Genomic DNA, 19,107 nt, shown 5'->3' on the forward strand with positions numbered 1-19,107 from the left:
AGTTTAATAAAATTGCTGTATGGTAATATGAGCCTATTGCTTTTAGCATGGATTATTTTCTGTTTATGAATTCATTGGCAAAACATAACCCTTACTAGCCAGAGCCTTAAACAATCATTTCTACTCGCTGAATTGTACTGTATTCCATCAATAGCCTTGCTTAAAGCTAGTGGGGTAACTGAGTAGTAATACAGAGTCTGGACCCAACTGTAACTGTTAATTTGCTCTAAACAGTGAATGGGATGATTTCTTTGTTTTATACATAAAATGAATAATCAGACACCATTTATGAGCAAATACTACAGTACTTTCAGAGGTATACAGAAAAATAAAATATTACACAGTTGCCTTTGTCCTAGAAGAAAACTTTTGTATTGACTTTTCATATAAAGCAGAATCAATACAACCTCTTATAAACACACAAATTATTATATTCTTTCAAATAAGAATGAAGTTGAAAATGAGTTCTAGAAACTTAATGTTTTAAGTGTGTGTGTGTGTGGGGGGGAGGTTATTCAAAAAATACACAGGTGTCAAAATTGTTTAGAAAGGAAATATTGTCCAAAGTTACACATAATTAAATGTAGGAGTTAAAGCAGTGTATGGATGTTCCCTTTTATTATCAGAGTTTGTTACTGAATTTTGGTGTTGCATTTAAATTTCCTTAAATTTCACAACTGAATGAATTTTTGTTGCCCTTCATGTAATGGTTCCTGAATTATATGCAAGTTTTGTTTTGTTGTTGGTATTTTATTTTTCTTACGCTCCTCTAAATGGATGATAGTTGCACATGCAAAGCATTTTCCAGTGTACAGTATACTTCTCTGTTAATCCCTAGGCAAGTATGTGCTTTTCAAGAAGAAATGCCAGGTGTTTCTCTGTATTGAAGTGGTATGCCAAAAGCAGCTAAGGAAGCTTTCTCTAAAAAAGGCCCGAAGAACCATCCTGTCTGCAGCCCGCAGTGAATGGCTGGTATTCATACCAGTGAAGCTGCCTATGGGGCTAACAACTTTTTGCACATCTACAGGAGCCAGTCCCAACTTGAAATGAAAGAGTTCTCAACTGCAGGCAGTATCAGTGTTGTTCCTGCTACATCCAACATTACAATATCTGAATTTTTAGTTCCACAGCAGTGACTTTTTCTAAACGAGAAGTTCAGAGTTGTCTCGGGCATTGTTTGCACAAGCAATAGAGGTTTAAGTATGCTAACAAAGGAAAGTTAAAGTTTGACAGGAAAGCCACAATAATTAAATAATTTGACATTGAGTCTCTGGTTTTAGGTTTACCTGATGGTATTAGTAAGTTCAGTTATTTTTGAGACTTGCATCTCTCTGGTGCTGAAAACTTGTCTGCATTTGTTTTGACCACATCTGAAAGTACACTTTAAACAATGTGCTCCCATCTGAGTGGGTTTTGTTTTCTTAGATGTGCTCATGCCCTGGATTTCTAGGTGCAAAATGAAAAAAAGGTAATAGCTTTGTTTATGAAATCTACCCATTTAGGTTAGAAGACATTGAACAATAGGAGGGGAGGAAAATGCACTTTTGCAGGCTTGCACACCCCGAAGACCAATTGTTTGTTAGCTCAAGCTCACTTTTCTAGTGAGGCAGTCGTGCACTTCAGCAAAACTTCAAGATGGTGGTTGTTAGAAGGCCAATTTACAAAGAAAAGGGCATGAAAGGCTGTTTTATCCTTGGATGTGTTTCAGGACAGGTAAACTCATTCTGTGATCAGCGTACTTGATGCACGTATAAAATCTGAGGAGGTTAAATTGGATTTTCCATTTTTTTTGTTAACTTATAAGTGTCAAGTTGCTCAAAAGTGCAAATTTCAGTCTGTAAACTTCCACACATCTTTTCGAAAAGAGAAGGAAATTGGAACTTGGATTGTTTGAAAATGAAGATCTTTGCCACTGTCACTCATTTCTATAGAAATTCTGAAGACGCCTTTTCTTGGGGGAAGATAAGGCAGTCCTCTGACTTGTAAGGCATGTAAGAGTAAAAAATGTTAGCTTTGTTTGATCAGTGGTGAAGCATTGCTGAACATTCTTCAGGGATTCTTTTCTGCTGCTGTTCTGGGGGGAGGTTGGGGGGGAGAATGGCAGGAGTGCACATCAGTTTTCATTTACTTTTCTGCCTTGTATCTGTGGATCACTGGTGTTCCCTGGTTTTAAAGGAGTCTGAAAAGTGAATGTTAAAAAAGCAAGTGTATTTCTCCTTTACAACAGTGTCATTTTAGTAGTACTATTAAAGTATTTATAAATTCCACATAATGTCTTGTACTAGTGTGAGTTGTGTTTATTCTTTCTCTTGCTTCTCTAGAGCTCCTGCAACTCCCCCCCCCTTAAAAAAAAAAGTTCAAAATAACTTAATCACACTGCAAAAAAAAAAAAAATCGAGTTTTCATTACTCTAGGGGGGAGGGAAAATCGAAATACCCCTCACCCCCTTCCTGGGGGGGGGGGGGGGGGGGGGGGGGGGGAGGGAACCAAACAGGCTGGAGGAAATAAATTAGCGTCATAAAAGTCAATTGAACAAGGTCATCTGTATCTTCACTTTTTGGATAATCATTTTGTTGGCGTTTGGTTTGGATCTTGAAGTTTAAAGGACCCTTGGATTTCTAAGAATGCATTCGGCACAAAGAAAGGGCATTCACTACTATAGTATGGCCATGCTATGAATTCAGTCCTTTCTTTTGTTCTCTAAACAATTCCAAGAATGTGTAACAAGTGAATAGTAATGATGCTAATAATCCGAGGGGTGTATTCAAATTAGAAGTTGTGTACTCTTGCCTTTCTTGGCAAACTTTACAAAGAGAGGTCTGAAGTAGGTTTTGAAGCCTAGATCTGAAAGAGCTGAAGAGGGCTGTTCCGACCCCTTCCAAATGATGTTGTGTGTTGAAGCTGTTATGCATAAGAAATACACAAATATTTTTAATTAAAAGTATGATTTGCAGTTAACCAAAACTCTGGATACAAGTGTAATTAGCTAGTACCTCATTTACCTCTTTTTTTTTTTTTTTCCTCCTGGACACCCTTGCTTAGCCCTTGTTGGAGGTAATCAGTTAGGCAGATCAATAATCTGAGTTGGTAGGGCTCTTTTGCTGCTTGTCAGCTTCTGCTCGTCACTGCCTGCCCTTTGTTTTTCCTTCTTCCTCTCTAGAGGTGAGGTAGCTTATCAGCTTGTTAGGCACTAGGTGTGAAAGATTGCCAGAGGCTCCTCCAAGCATTTCCCTGCAGATAAGTGAACCAACTTAGGTTGTTAAAGTGGTTTATTTCATTAGCTTCCCTGAAGGCTTTTATGAAAGGCATGTACCAAAGCAGTGAGAAGATGCTTTTGGAAAGCCTTCAGGTAAAGATGCGACTACAACAGTCCCAATACTATAAGTCTAACAGAACTCAGCAGTCTTGGACATGCAGCATATTTGTACTGCCCTTTGCATACTTCCTGCAGGCAGTATGAGGTAAATACATAAATATGGGTAATGGGATCATACCACTTGGAAGCTGTTCTTTTACAGAAGCTGTGATGTGAGGTCCTTAACGATGTGTTGAGGTCTGTGCAACTTCTGCAAGGAAGGGTTGGTTGCCGCTCGGTAATGTGTAGAAGAAACTTCTGTTTCAAGTGTTCATAAAGCAGAGGCAGTGGTCTCAAATACTGTTTTCAGGATAAATAGAATATGGGTATATACAGTTAATTAGTGCACTAGCAGTTAATGCACTTGCATTTCATAGGATCTTAGAATATCCTGAGTGAGAAGGGACCTACAAGGATCACTGAGTCTGGATCCTGGCTCCACACAGGACCACCCAAAAACTAAACCCTATGTCTGAGAAGGTTGTCCAAACATTTCTTGAATTCCGGCAGCTCAGTGCTGTGACCACTGCCCTGGGGAGCCTGTCCCAGTGCCCAACCTCTGGGAGCAGAACCTTTCCCTAACACCCACCCTGACCCTCCCCTGTCCCAGCTCCATGCCGTTCCCTCGGGTCCTGTCGCTGTCCCCAGAGAGCAGAGCTCAGCGCCTGCCCATCTGCTCCCCTCGTGAGGGAGCTGCAGGCTGCCATGAGGCCTCCCCTCAGCCTCCTCTGCTCTGGGCTGAACAAACCAAGGGACCTCAGCCACTCCTCATGTGTCTTCCCCTCTAGACCCTTCACCATCTTTGTAGCCCTTCTTTGCATACTTTCTAATTGCATACAAAACTTCTCTTTGGTTGATCTTTTCCAGCATTTGAAAAAAAAAACTTTCAAAGATGAATTCTTACAAAGAAAAACGGAGTAGGAAGATAAGGTCTTCCAAATCTTAAATAATAAAAGATCTGCATGTTAGCCAGACTTCTAAAAAGTATATGTACACACATATGAGTGCTTAAAATTATAGAAAATGGTTAATAAGGCTTTCAATAATGCCTAGATGTGCATTTAATTTTAACACTTCTGATTTCTAGGGTGAGTAAGCAGGTAGTCCTTGTCAACTTCTCAAGTTCCCTGAGGCTTGTCCTTTGTGATGGTAAGTCTCCCTGGCAGTTCTGCTGGCAGTCTGGATGGGCTGGATGTCGAATGCCAGCTGCTGCTTCTGCACGCTCTCAAGTGAGGTTGCATTCTGTAGCAGATGTGGATGTTAGAGTGATGTGTGTGGCTGACCTGCTAAATGAGTCAGAAGACCTGTCTGTTTGTCCTTGGGTAGTTACACAAGACTGAATGAGATGCCGTACCTAAAAGTAGTATTAGAAGTCATTCCATGGCCTCCCCCATCTTGATACAAGCTACCGAAAGCACGAACCAGGTTGGAAAGTCTGTCATGATCAAGATTTTTAGGTCCCATCAACTGCAACTAAATTTGCTTTACAGTACACTTATGTTGTAGGGGTTTATAACTTCTTGCCTAGCATGTAGCACTATTGCATTTTCTTAGCAAAGGCTTTCGACTGCTGCTATTATACTTCCCTCAAAAATGGATTTCTAACCTACATGAACTTAATGGAAGATACAAATGTGAAAATACACAGAATGTAAGAGGAGCTGTTACTCTAAGGATGCTACGGGGCAATAGCTAATCCTCACTGCATAGAGAAAATACCTTAAATATTTGCTCTAGTAGGAAAACTGATTAGTGTGAGGCAATAACAAATATTACTCACACAAGTATAAATCATCCTACGTACACTGTGTGTAAGGAGGTGTGTAGGGTACCTTCCAACTTGATTTCCCAATTTAACTTCTGTTTGTGGGAGTGGCTGTGAAATAGCTACGTTTCCGCTGGTGTTATATATAGTAGTCTATAAATACTTCCTGAAACCCAATCTCTTAAATATCACTTTATTCTGTCATGCAAGACTTAATTACACTGATAATAAATAGACATTAGAATATTTTTAGCTAAGCATGCTGTCATGATGTTTCCTGTGCATGAAGCATATAACAACTTAAATATCACTATCTGAAGGCTCTCCAAAAGCTTTGAAAACAGCTGCTTGAAAAGTGCCATGGTTGAACTTGTTTCCTTAAATATCAAGTACATCTTGATCTATTATGACTGTAAGTTAGTTTCAGTAAAGTTGTGGGAAAAGACAGTTTTCTGGAGGCTGCTCATAGCAAGTGACTGAAGATTGTAACTGACAATCTTTTGAGACAGCACAATCCTTCAGCCGATCATCTAAGTCTCATCCAAGCATTTCATGGAAAAAGTATGAGTCCTTATTCAACAGAATATAAGTGTTATCAAAAGGACTGCTTCCTTTCTAGCACCTGACTGGTAAATTCTTAAGTAAACAGCATGTAGTGTATTGCTCTTGTTCAAAGAGGCTTGCAGGTAATCTCTTCAATTCTAAACTCCTGCCCAAACACCACAAATGTTAGTGACTGGGTGATGCATGATCAGTATACAGCAAATTAAATATTTGGGAGGTCTTAAGTTTAAAGCAGAGCTTAGATAATGTTCTTGGAGTCATAGGGGATTTTATTCAAAAATAAAAAACAAGAAAGAAACACAGCAGTAATAGTTCTGGTCTGATTGCCACTGGATGGGCTGTGAGTCACAGCCGTATAGAGGGCAAAAAGTAATTTTTTATAATCTAAAACATCCTTAAACACTAGATTCATAGAATCATAGAATATCCCGAGTTGGAAGGGACCCATAAAGATCATTGAGTCCAACTCCTGGCACCACATGGGTCTACCCAAAAATTCAGACCATATGACTGAGAGCACAGTCCAAACACTTTTAAACTCTGACAGGCTTGGTGCTGTGACTATGCCCCTGGGGAGCCTGTTCCAGTGTGCAACAATCCTCTCGGTGAAGAACCTCTTCCTGATATCCAGCCTGAACCTCCCCTGCCTCAGCTTGACACCATTCCCTATGGGTCCTATTGCTGGTCACTAAAGAGAATAGATCGGCGCCTGCCCCTCCACTCCCCTCATGAAGAAGCTGTAGGCCGCGACGAGGTCTCCCCTCAGCCTCCTCTTTTCCAAGCTGAACAGGCCAAGTGACCTCTCAGCTGCTCCTTGTACGTCTTCCCCTCTAGGCCCCTCACCATCTCAGTAGCCCTTGATTGTTTGTTTTAAGCTTGATTAATTCTTCACCGAAAAAGTCTGAAACTGCAGTGGCTATTGGCTTGAAATACAGTATTAAAATTAATTTCCTCCAATAGATTTGTGCCTCTGCTTTTTCATAAATTTGAACAGAGGATATATCTGAATATATCCTGTCACGCTTAACATTTCATGAAAGAAAGAGGTATTTCTCAGAATTATACATTCTTCTTGCTTGCACAGCAATGCTTTCTGCAGGTGACAGGTTATGAGCAGCCCATCTATATCTGAAGAATTTTGAACTTTCATTTCTTTGACATCATTAAGCTTTTTTTCTGTTTGGAATATCTAACTCATGGTTCTAGAACCAAAGAGCCTTTATTCCTTTAGTTGATCTATATTTCATACATTTCTCTACCTCATTCTTTTATTACGAACTACCTACTCCTATTTCAGGGCTGCTTGTTACTTTACCTTTTTTTTTTTTTTTTTTAATAAGCATCCTACACAAAAGTTGCTGTATCAGCACAGGCTGCATGTGCCACATCTAATGTTATAATGTTGATCACACTTGAATAGGCGTGAAGCTGTTTATGTCTTGGTATGTTACAAACTTCTTGACCAACTTCTGTTGGAACTAGTTTCCTTCCTTTCTAATGTTGAGAGAGTTCCTCTAGTGGCCCTAATGCAGCTAGTCCCAAAGAAATTATATTACCCAGCTAGGACTTCATTATTCCAGGAAATATCTGCAAAGCATCGTCTGCCATGTGTAACCATAGGTGTCCATACTAAACTTAATCTGCATTTAGAAACTCCTTCAGTGGGTGTTACAGACTAGATGACACTGGTGGTGGTACCTGCCAAAACAGTTGCTGCTTCTTGCTTCACCTTACGTGGTGGAGAATAAGAGGTGGCTATTTCTGAAATTGTGCGATACTTATGACCCCTATAAAGAGAGTGCTAAAGTGGTAGAATCGTGAAGTTCTCCCATATCTCAAATGAAAGTGTTTCTAAAAATGTTTTGTAGCACTTTTATTAAAGCAACTTAAACTGACATAACTGACATCTTAGTGATTTTTGTCATTTGTGTACCTTTACAGTAGCATATGGGATTAAAATGCCCTCGATGATTTGTAACAGACCGTGGGATTCCTTTCATTCTGCAGTGTTAGTTCTGTATGCATTTTTTCAGGGTTACGCTGAATATGTTTAAACTTCTGCTATTATAAAATGCTGTGGGAGGCAAACTTGCAGCCAGGACGTGCATCCAACTTGTATTTTATTTGTTATTCTATATAATTTTGAAAAGTCAGTAACTCAACGGGTTTATATTAGTCCTTTGTTTGCATAACGTTGGGTTCCTGTTTGCTTAAATATCAGTTGAGGAAAGAAAGTTGTGCCCCTCTGTCAAACTGGTTTTCTGCAGCATTTGGGCTGATGCTCTTATTACGCTTACTGTCCATGGCTAGTCAGGAGTTAGCGAGCTGGGCTTGTTAGGTTAGCTGCAGGTGTTTGGTGGTTTGGTGTACCCAAAGCATCCACAATGCTGGAATTTGGAGAGCTGCACATTGCAGGCGTGTTTAACGTCTGCTTTTAACATAAGCTGAATTTCCACAGAAGTGATGGTAATTGGGAGGGGTATCCATTTTGGGAATGTCATTCCATCTCTAGAATGAACTTGGAAGTGTTGACATATATGCTTGGATTACTCTTTAATAGGACTGTTTTCATTCTAAACTGGTCTTTTTGCTGGAGAGAAATCAAGGGTTTTTGGGCTTTGGGAATGGAGGTTGGTGAACTGTGGTGTGGGCCTCTTATAGGGACAAATTCGTTGTATGAACTGTAGAAAGTGGCATTCCTTTGGAACTTCTGGCTTGGGAAAAAGATGGAGAAAGAAGAACACAAAAATCTTGGGCATTGATCAAATTACGAAGCAGAACAGTTCTTACACTGCTTCCGGCTCTTTCCTTGGATGTGATGCAAGCATTACGGATACAGCTTCGAGGAGAATGTATGAATGAATGGTGATTCATGTTTTTTGAGGAACAGACAGGCAGCTATGATCAAGCTGATACAGCCGAGGTGTTTAAGCACTTGATTCATGTAATTCTGTGATTCTTTTAGTAGACTTCTTTGAACTCCTAAGGATGTGGCTAGTACTGCAATGCATTTTAAACCGCACTGCTACTGAAAGAAGCACTTCTGCCATCTTTCTAGTCTGTACGTTTTCTCTTTTGCTGCCAAAAACTGATTATGGGCAACTGATTATGAATAAAATTAAACTAATAAACATCAACTTCTCCACAGCCCAATTTTAACCCACATCAGATAAATTCATTGCAAAAATGGGGAGGAGGGTGGAGGGGAGGCAAGGATAAGCAGGACTAACTTTTTTTGGCAACAATAACGGCTTTTATGCTGGTTTAGGATTTTTGGATAGGCCAGAATAGGATGCTTCAGGTAGTTTCTAAAAGGTAAATGGTCTTTCTTTTTGTGTAAAGACTGTGTTACTGCTTGTTCTTTCTTAAAGCTTGCCTTATTCAATTGGATAAAACATCTTTTAGAACGGCTTATTTCAGTTAAAGGAGCCAAAGATCCTAAATCCTAGTAGATGAGTGAGTTTAGTTACCTGGCAGCACAAATACTTTATAGGATTTCCAATGCTGGCAAACCCCAAACAGCGTTGATATGCCTACAGCTGGACTCCTCAACTTCTAGTCTGTCCTTAATGTGAAAGCCTGTTGAGACCTAGGGCAGTTTATTTTAATATTGCAAGTAGGAGGAAAAAAAAAATCAATTCATTTCAGATCTGAGATAAGCTGAGATCACAGCAGATGAGCAAACTTATGCTCCATTTTTTTTTTCTTTCTCTAAGAAGTTAAATGATAACTCATGACCCCACACTTGTTTTATTAGTATCCTAAAAGCTGTTACTGAGTTTAGTAACAGCTCAAAACTTGCCTATAATATTAAAAACTCATCTTGTATGCAGTTCTAAAAATTAACTCTTACTTGTTCACAGATAACTACTCTTATTAATCATAAAGATAAACCAAAGCGTTCAGACAAGACTCTGCAAGCAATCCAGCGAGTGGGCCAAGCAGTTAACCTGGCAGTTGGAAGATTTGTTACAGTAGGTGAAGCTATAGCCAACGAAAACCGTGAATTGAAAGAAGAAATGAGTGTTGCTTGCATCGAGGCAAGGAGAGCAGGTATGTAGTTACTCACGAAATTTGCAACCTTTTGTGCATGTGCCAGTTTTGGCACAGCATTTTTAGTGTCAGGAATAATGTAAGAACTTTAATGTGTTATGTAATTGTTTAAATCTCTGCTGGTTCATTCAAGGCCTGATCTGTCACTCATTTTTGTCGCTTGCTTAAACTGCTGTCATTTTATGAGAGGTGGATGGAGTTGTATGTTGGCTTTGATCTTTTGCCACAAGGAATTACCTGATGTTTATAGTAAGATGTAACTAGAGACAGAGAGCAGAACGTTGAGAAAATAAGCTTAGAGTTGCTCTCAAGCTAAAACAGTGGAGTGTATAAAGTAATATGAGATCATTCTAAATCTGAATGTGTGAATGAAGGTCAGTGTCAACCCATATTTCATCAAGAGTCAATAAGATGACTCACATCAGTCATCTTATGACTTCCCTCAGTAAAATGAAAATCATACCATGCTTGTCTTTTTGCTGGATTCAGTTTTTGTTGCAGACTTGCTGGGTGTATGGATTGAATTTGAAGTATGTAAAATTGATTGAGTTGACTTTGTCACCCTTCTCCCTTCAGAAGGCCCTCTCTAGGCAAACAGTAGGTTACATTCTCTGATACTGTAAGAGAATGTCAGTGTCATGTTAGAAACTATCTTCCTGGATATGTCCCTTGAATGATGTTTTAGTGACTATTCATAAATGAATATTCTTACAACTGCAGTGCAGCCTTCAGAAAGATCAGATCTAAAATAATGCTCCTTTTGTTGTTTGTGGTGGTTGGGTGTGGGGTTTGTTTGTTTTCTTTCAAATACTTTCAGATAATGGGAAGTTTTGCTTGAAGTTCTTCCTTTTTAAGCAGGCAGAAGTACCTCCTGGCATGACAGATTGTCTCCCTGAAGCCACAGGAAGCATTAAGTCTGTCTTAAGTTTCCAGATGTGATGGCAAATAAATGACCCTTCCTTCAACACTAATGTCTTGTCTGCAGGAAGGAGCCGTTCTCCACTCTAAGACATGGATTACTGTAATTGATCTGTTAAGATAAACAGTGGACTCGTGGGTGTTTGCGTGATTTATTTTTGTTTATTTATTAGTTTGTTTGTTACCCTTTTAGTAGCTGCAGAAGCCTTGAGGATCTTGCCTATTGGTGTCCTAGCTGGTGTATTTGTTGCTAAATCCCTGTGCTGGCCTCGAACTTTGGGGATGCATGTTTAGTACATTCAGCGTGTGCAGTTAATACTGGTTTTGTGCTTAAAAAAAAAAAAAAAAAAAAAGCTTACAGATTAGGCACGGTAATGTAAGAAATCCTCTGAAAATTCCTCATCAATGAGTAGCAACAAAACACACTGGTGGTAAAGGACTGTTTTTGTTACTTGAAAAACTCTTCTAGATAAACTTGAGGCTGAAGATTCATGGCTGCTTCACTAAGCTTGGCTGCAAACAGAAATGTCCTAATTTGAAAACATTCCATTTGTTATGTAAAGTATGTCTTTTCTCTCCAGAGATCCAAGTAAAATGCTGACAAGCCAAAAGCTCCCATTGATAACCTCAGCTGCTAAAAGACCAGTGTAGTGTGAATCTCTGTTTCTTGACTTGGCAGTTGTTTTGTGGCCAAGTGCTTCTCCCCCCGTTCTCCAACAGTGTATCCAGGAGGAGCTCAGAATCTAAAAATAGTCTGGCTGCCCTATTTTATCTCACCAAATGGTTATACTTCCTCTATATTCTAAGTTTTATTTCCTCAATATAGAGGAGGGAGGATATGGGTTGTTTACTTTTCTTTCAAGACTTAAATTTACCATGGCACAGGTCAGTTATTTTCTCAGACCTATGTATTTCAGATCTAACTGAAGACTTGCATGGAAAACTCAGTATATCATATGTGTTTGTTGCCATTTTTGTGTTGTAGTTTGTTTTTGTGTTCATGTTATCTCTGTGGACTGTTAAGTGTTGGACAAGGCAAGAGAGCCCTTTGTGCAGAGACATTTTTAAGGATAGCTGTCTTCTGAATTCAGTCTCAGAACACAGTAGCCCAAGTGCCATTTTGAACAGCTCTGGTGTTTCTGAGCAAGCCAATAAAATCTCCCGGCAAATTATATCCAAGAATATTGACTATAAAAGAATCAGCATGGAAACATTGTTTGTCACTGATAGATGTCAGCTAATGTGACTAGTTTGAAAAGCCCAAACTGCCAGCTCATTGTTCTGCTTTTGTATCAACCACCCTTCAATACTGGAGATGGCAACATTAAATACTGGATTTATGCATTACAGTACGCATGACAAGCATAAAGCTTTGTATGGAGTGGAGTTCCCACAACAAATTCAGCCAACCATGCATCAACTCTTCTTATGGGAAGCTGTAGTTTGCCTCAGTTATTGAGTTCTGTGATGAAGGTGTGAACTTCCTTTGTTTTTATCTCTGCAAGGGTAAAATGAAGGGAAAAGTGGGAGAAGAAGCCTTTAAGATATCCTCAGTGTACGTTGTAACTGCTTCTTGTTGACTGAGATTGTTCTGGTCACCAAGTTTCATTTGTTTCTAGTTGCACATGCATATTAAGGAAGCAAAAAATTTAGAAATTGACCTGAATGAGCTTTCTGTCACTTAAGAAAACGTTCTATGTTGTAAAATTATATGTACATTAATGAAGTGTTAAGGAGTAGCAGTAGAGTGAAGTTTGTGATATCACATGTGAGGTAGTAATAGCTTAGCTCTGCACTTCTGAACATTCTTACTCTAATGGAAACAAAATTTCTGTAATGCAGATTTGCATGCAGCTAAAGCATATGTTTTTCATGTCTGTGTGCTGGATTTTGAAACTTTGAGGTCCCATGTTCTGATGGCATGGGCAGCAGAAAGTCATCGGTGATTAGGACAGGATGTTGTGGAGCTGTTTATACTTCCTTTTAAGCCAATAAATTAGATGAGGCTCCAAAAATTAAAGGGAAGATTTGTCAGCCAAAGAAAATAGATCTCAATCCTAAAAGATTTAGAACGTTAAGAGTCTGAATTGTTGAGAAAAGTAGTGAGTCTTCAGATCAATTGCACATCCTGCAGAGGCTTTGAAGGATGACAGATGTAGTGTCTGACTCTTGTGAAGGGTATAATCAGTGATCTGAAGTGTTTCAGACTTGTTATGACTATTTCCTTGCAATAAACCTTGTAATTTGATTGACTTGGAAAAGAATCATCAAACACTGCAGAGGGTCATGTAGCAGATTTTGCCTAACGCTATTCTTGCACTGTGTCAGTGTTTACAGTGACAGTATAGTAGTGGAATGTAACTCAAAGAATCACATCTTTAGATGCCCATCTGTGATATTTTTTTCCCAAAACTAAGGAAAGACTGGTTAATTTAAAAGAAAAAACACATGTCAAGAATGAGTTAGTGTCATAACATTTTCAGTATTCTCTGCCAGTTGACTACATAGCCCTAAAGGAAGACGTGGAGTAAAATGGGAGCGACAGCTCTCTCCTACTTTTGTCTTGTCTTTTAGTACAGAGAAGGAATAAACTAAAAAGTCTGACAAGCAGCAGTTTAAAATGGATACGTAGAATCGCAAGATAACTGAGGTTGGTAAGGACGTTTATCTTCAAGAATGGAGACACTGCAATTTCACTTGTATACCTCTTGCAGTGTTTGACCACTCTTACATTCATAAAAGCCTTTTATATCTTGTCCACTGTTCCTTGTCCTATCACCACTGGGGGCAGTCCGTCCCTCTTGCCTCTATCCCTGCCCACTAGATGGTTATAGATAGCAGTAAGCTTTGCCATTAGCCTTCTCTTCTTGAGGGAGAACAAACCTGCTTCCTTCAAACTCTACTGTCACATGCTTCAGTATGTCAATGTTTTTCTTGTACTGGGAGGCCAAAACAGGCCTTTCAGCTGTGGAATTCATTTTGTCAACCATCTCGGAGTGTACTCTGTTTATCACATTTGCATACTTCTAACAGAGAAACCTTCTGATTATTTCTGGCATTACTTTTATGACCTGATGTGGTCCTGGCAAAGGACTGCAAGTCTCTTACCGTCGTGGAATATATATTCAGGCAACTTGAGAGCTCAAGGGATTATAATTATCAGAGGAGAAAAATTATGTGTAAATAATATGAAGTGTGGAGCTGTCTTTTGAAGGACTGTCGGGCCTTCCTTTTTCCATAGAGTTTGTATGTGTCATTTCCAGATTAATAATGCACCCCCAGGTTCTTCATATGAGAGCCCTGGCTTTATCAGATTTTTGAAGTGATTATCTTGTATGCTTAGGTGAATTATCTTAGTCATGGTTTTGGACATGAATCCTAGGGGACTCAATCAAATGTCCTAGACACTATCTTCAAGGATGATCTGCAGGTTAGCTGTGGTTTGGTCATCTTGCCTTGGGTGCTAATAAAAAGTATGCCTTATTTCAGAGCTTGCTTGTGTTTGGTCTCTCAGCAGTCCTTCTGCAGTTGTGGAGTAAGGAAACTGCTCTGTGCCCTTCCTGTATTGGACTATTATTTAGGACTATCTGTTATTTAACAGGGCAGGGTCCTGTGATTTTCTCAGACAAGGAGAAGATTCATTGACTGCATTGGACCGTGAATTTTCTAACCACATTAAAAATAAAAGTTGTCAAATAGCCCTATTTAACTGTTGCTATATTAAATGCTAGTTGACTAAAAGATGTTCATGAACCAAAAATCAGTGATTCATTGTTGTTTTTCTCTTGTGTTTCTGACAATGTAGTGTTTGATGGTGTTTTATATAAAAAGTGCAATAGCCTCACTGTCGTGCTTCAGTCCTATAAATTAGGATGTTATTTTTTGGAATCTCTTTATACTTCATGCCAGAAAACTTCCACGGGAATATGAAATCCACAAATTATGAGAATACTAACTGGAATTTGGAAGATGGAGGGGAATTTGTATTTCTTTACTTGCTGCATCCTACTCCTTCAGTGTGATGGTGCTGCAAGAGTTGGTATTGATTTGATTTTTGCTATTAAAATTGGAGAAATACCTTCCACTTAAATATCAGTAGACTCCTGTAAGAAAATTAGTGTTGCTTACAGATGGTTGTTCGAGGCAGTACTGAGTCATCTAAATTTAAATTTGGAGAGGGTGCCACCAACAGTCAGCCAGAGGAAGTGAAATGAAGTAAAGAGTAGTTGTGGATTGCTCTGAAATACCTCAAAAGTAAAAGTTGAGAATACCCCAGTGTCTTTTTTCTTAGTATGAAATGGTAACTGTTTACAATTTTCCTTATAGGTGAAACAATTGCACAACTTACGGATGTAGCAAGCTTGGATCATCCGGAATCTGATAGCCACATAACAATCTTTACAGACAAAACAGGAGTGGTAAAAGCTGCAAGGCTGTTGCTTTCTTCGGTCACAAAAGTGCTGGTGTTAGCAGACAGAATTGTTATTAAGCAAATAATAACTTCCAGAAACAAGGTATTTGGAGCTTCTTTTTTTGTTTTAACTTCTTTTTAGTTTTTAACTGCTATCTGCAGTCAATGCAAAAGAATGGTGCTACATGAAGGGGTATTTTCGTTGTATCTCTAGGGGAAGTGCAAAATAAAGAGGTAAAAATGAATGTCTTACATTATGTCCACCTACCAAATATCTGAAATGGGATGACTATAAAGTCAAGAGGAATAAAATTTTCAATGACTTGTTACATTTTATATGATCCATATTGCACTATAGACTTAGCATGCTGGAGAAGAAATGTGTAAGTTTTCTGTGAGATGGGAAGAGTGTCTGTCAGTAAAAAGGCCAATAAAAGCTACTAAAAGACAGGATCTTTCTACTGTCAGGAACAAGACAAGGAGACCATTCAGCATGTATCTAAGGCAAAAAGCTGTGAGGAATGCTGATGAAAGTATGTGCTAGTGCAGTGAGCCTTACAGATTAAAAGTTTTTTGTGTAGTTTAGCTTATGGCTTGAAACTTAGTTGATCTAAATAGTGCATGAAGGCCATTTAACTTTGAGTGTAATCTATTTCAAGTACTGCACTGTCTTGACTGCAGAATATCTCCCTCCCCCCCCCCCCAAAGCGTACTAAGATAAAAAAAAAAAAAAAAAAAATTGAAAAATGAGAGCTTCAGAAGGCCTCTTTTTTTTTTTTTTCCATTACTTTTCAACTCGTAATCCAGAGCCTTTCTTTCTTCTTTTGACTCCTTATGCTTCATATCTCTCTTATTTTCTCCCAGTTTGCTTTCTAGACTGGCTGTTCTTTATTAAGCAGCTTTTAGATTCAAGGCACTTAACTGAGTCCCAAGATTTAGAAACCATGTTGCATGTATTACCTGCTTCAATCTGGCTCAGAGACTTAGCAACACTGATTTGCTGTTTTAGTGGTCTTTTCTTCTCCCAGTGGTTGGAGAAGCTAGCATCAGTTTCATCATATTAATTTCCTGTTGTTACTTGCAATTTGGTCTTTTCTTGCAGCGGAAACCAGAGTGGCACATTTGATAACTTCTGCTGCCTTTCTTGAGCTTTTCTTCTTTGTCTGCAGCCATTCAGACAACTAATGTCTGAGTGTTATGGTGCTATGAGTACAATAACCGTAGGTACAGAAATTAGTTTTAATTTGGAAAGTATTACAATATATAAAATGAAGTCTTATATTCCAAAGTAAGTGTGTCTCACTGTGATTGCTGTAGTCACTTAGTCTTTGTGGTCTTTTGGGTTTCACTTCATTCTCCTTTCCACACGTATTACATGTGTTTGAGAATGTCTGCTTCTGTTTATGGAACCAGTAGAGCAATTCACGTATCTAGGACCAAGTCAAACAAATGATGGTGTCTTATACAGGCACACTCTGCGAGAGTACACTGAAAAGTGTGTCAGGTAGTGGTATGATGGATGGCAAAGCAGTTCTTCCTTTGAGAAATACTGTGATAGAGGGATGATGTAGGCAGGGACTTGAGCAGTGCATACAAATACTCAGGGACAGTGTAGTATAGTATGGCATAGAGGATGGAAAGGCAGAAGTGAGATCATCATTTATGTCAACTGTAACAGATGCTGACTTTATGGATCGTGTTACTTTTCCAGAACATCTCACCTGTATTTTCATCTTAGAGACTGAATGCCCAATGTTAAAATCTTAGTGCCACTTTTCTTGCAGCCTCTTTACGAATAGTTTCATTTTCATTGTCATGATCATCTTCCACATATGAATCAAGAGTAGTTAAGTCAACCAAGGGTGAAGGATAGAAAAATGCCATAATGGTAGGACATTCAACTTCATAGACTGATGAAGTGATTGAGATCTTTTGGAATGGTGATCTATTGCAGAAAAGCAATCTCTGTTTGATGATCCTAATGATTCTGTTCCTGCCTCTGTATCCCCAGCACCTCTGTGTTTTTAGATTTTGTACATCTTAAGTCCATGCCCACATCTTTCCTACCTTTCAAAATTTGTTTCATTCTCCATCATACTTAGTAGGTTTACATCTTGCTCCGCTTACTGTCATCAATCAGGTTAGGAGCACCAGAACAATGAATAGAGAAGTGACAGATAGCGGGGGTGTTGCTATCCTGTGCAGAATGAATCAAAATATGGACACGCCCTGAAGTGATGCCAGCCTAAGACTGCAGTCTGAAAAGTGGCATTCATAGTGCAGCAGTAGCTGTGTAATAGTAAGTTCTAAATTAGGTATTAATAGAAACTTAGTCTTCTCTATATATATTTTAACCTTGAATTTTAAAAATGTACATTTTAATTAGTGTCTGTATGTTTCATGTTGAAAGCTTAAAATTTAAAAAAAAAAAAAAAAAGAGACACCACGGATACTTTGCATTTTAGAAGCTTATTGAATAAGCTTGAGATGATTTAGGGTTGGCTATACTGTTTCTGTAAGTAGTTCCTTAGAACGTCAGTTATGCTGGAACGTCTAGAATCATTAGCTGTAATAGAAATGTGTGTGCTCTTACTGAAATTTTTACTTGATGAGATTTGTCATGACAGAAACACTTGCTCTAGGGTAAGTGTAATAGAGGTTCGTTGCAATCAAGACCATACTCATGAAGTACTCTACTTGCTTAAACCAAAAATGATTAAGCATAGTTACTCTATTATTTTTTTTTCATCGTTGGAAAAGAAAGTTGGATCTTGTATGTTTTCTCCTTTCCCCACATTGTTTTCTACATCCTCACTTTCCCAGTCCTGTGGTTCTTTGCTTCTTACACTCATACATCGCTTTCCTATCTTCATTATTGTACGGTTTCCTTTCAAGTCCTTTATGCCCCAGCCAGGCTCACACAGGGATTAAACACCTGAATCACTAAAGTTCTTGTTTCTGCAGCATTTGTGGAAGTGGCTACATGACAAAACAGACTGATACTGTGGTCTAATATTGCACAGCAAGGCATTCAGTTTCACATTGCTCAGGATTTTGTGGAATGCTTGCTGTAGAATCATAGAATCATTCAGGTTGGAAAAGACCTCTAAGATCAATCTAGTCAAACCTCTAAGATTGTAACTATGAGACTGAAGAGTTACCCTCTTACAAAGAATGGCTGCTTCTATGAGTGTTTTCCTAGGTTGCAGGGAGGGGGAAATTATCATAATCAGTTATGTAGGCTGCTTTTTTACTTGAGAGAAATATTTTTTTTGGCACAGTAAAGAAAAACTGAGTTGAAGTTTCTCTCTTTTAAGTAGTTTGTTAGTTCTCCAGTCTGAAACACATCAAAGATCTGCTTTAACTGTCTTCCCTTCTGAAAGTGGATTTGAAAAATCACTTTGGTGATACTGTACATCTAACCTGAAAAACCCTAACGTTAACCTCTGGTGGAAACCATACTTCACTGCACTCAGCAGTATAGCTTCAGTAATTTATAAGCTATGTGATAGTTTTTACTAAATTTTTACAAAATGCTGATTTCACGTGTTCTTATGTATCTTAACTAAGAGCTTGATATAGCTTGGGTTCGTTTAGTACTTTGCTTCATATAGAAATAATAAAAAATATTTCAAATCCACTTTTATCTTCAGAGTTAGAATAAGTTGTTATAGGAAGCATAAAATTATATTAACGCATTTCTAACTTTTAAAAATTTTCTTTTGTGAATGAATTTTTTATTCACACTGCCAGTCACCAAACACCTGTTGGACTGACTGTTCAGCTACAGCTTTAAACTTTGAAAATTATGCGTCTGATATTAAACTTTGAAATCGAGAATTCCACACATGATATTAACAGTATACTATTTTTAAGTACTTGTGTTTATAAATTTAATATGACAATAACATTTTTCCTAAATATGGAAACTGAATCCTGTAATAATATTTCTCTTGATATTGGGAAGAGTGAAGAAAATGGTTTTGAGGGTTCAGAATAAGTGACTCATTTGACTGAAGCATGATTATTAATTTAGGCTTT

The 19,107-nt window shown here is 38.4% G+C and overlaps 1 protein-coding gene across 1 annotated transcript in view; it reads left to right on the forward strand.

Moving 5' to 3' along the window:
• Positions 1–19,107, forward strand: part of CTNNAL1 (catenin alpha like 1) — a 57,553-nt gene that overhangs the window by 7,668 nt on the left and 30,778 nt on the right. The window contains exons 2-3 of the mRNA XM_035550494.2: positions 9,548–9,737; positions 14,982–15,169. Coding sequence (XP_035406387.1) covers positions 9,548–9,737; positions 14,982–15,169 — 378 coding nt within the window. The remainder of the gene's footprint in view (positions 1–9,547; positions 9,738–14,981; positions 15,170–19,107) is intronic.

This window comes from Cygnus atratus, chromosome 2 (assembly GCF_013377495.2).
Source record: "Cygnus atratus isolate AKBS03 ecotype Queensland, Australia chromosome 2, CAtr_DNAZoo_HiC_assembly, whole genome shotgun sequence".
NCBI lineage: Eukaryota > Metazoa > Chordata > Aves > Anseriformes > Anatidae > Cygnus > Cygnus atratus.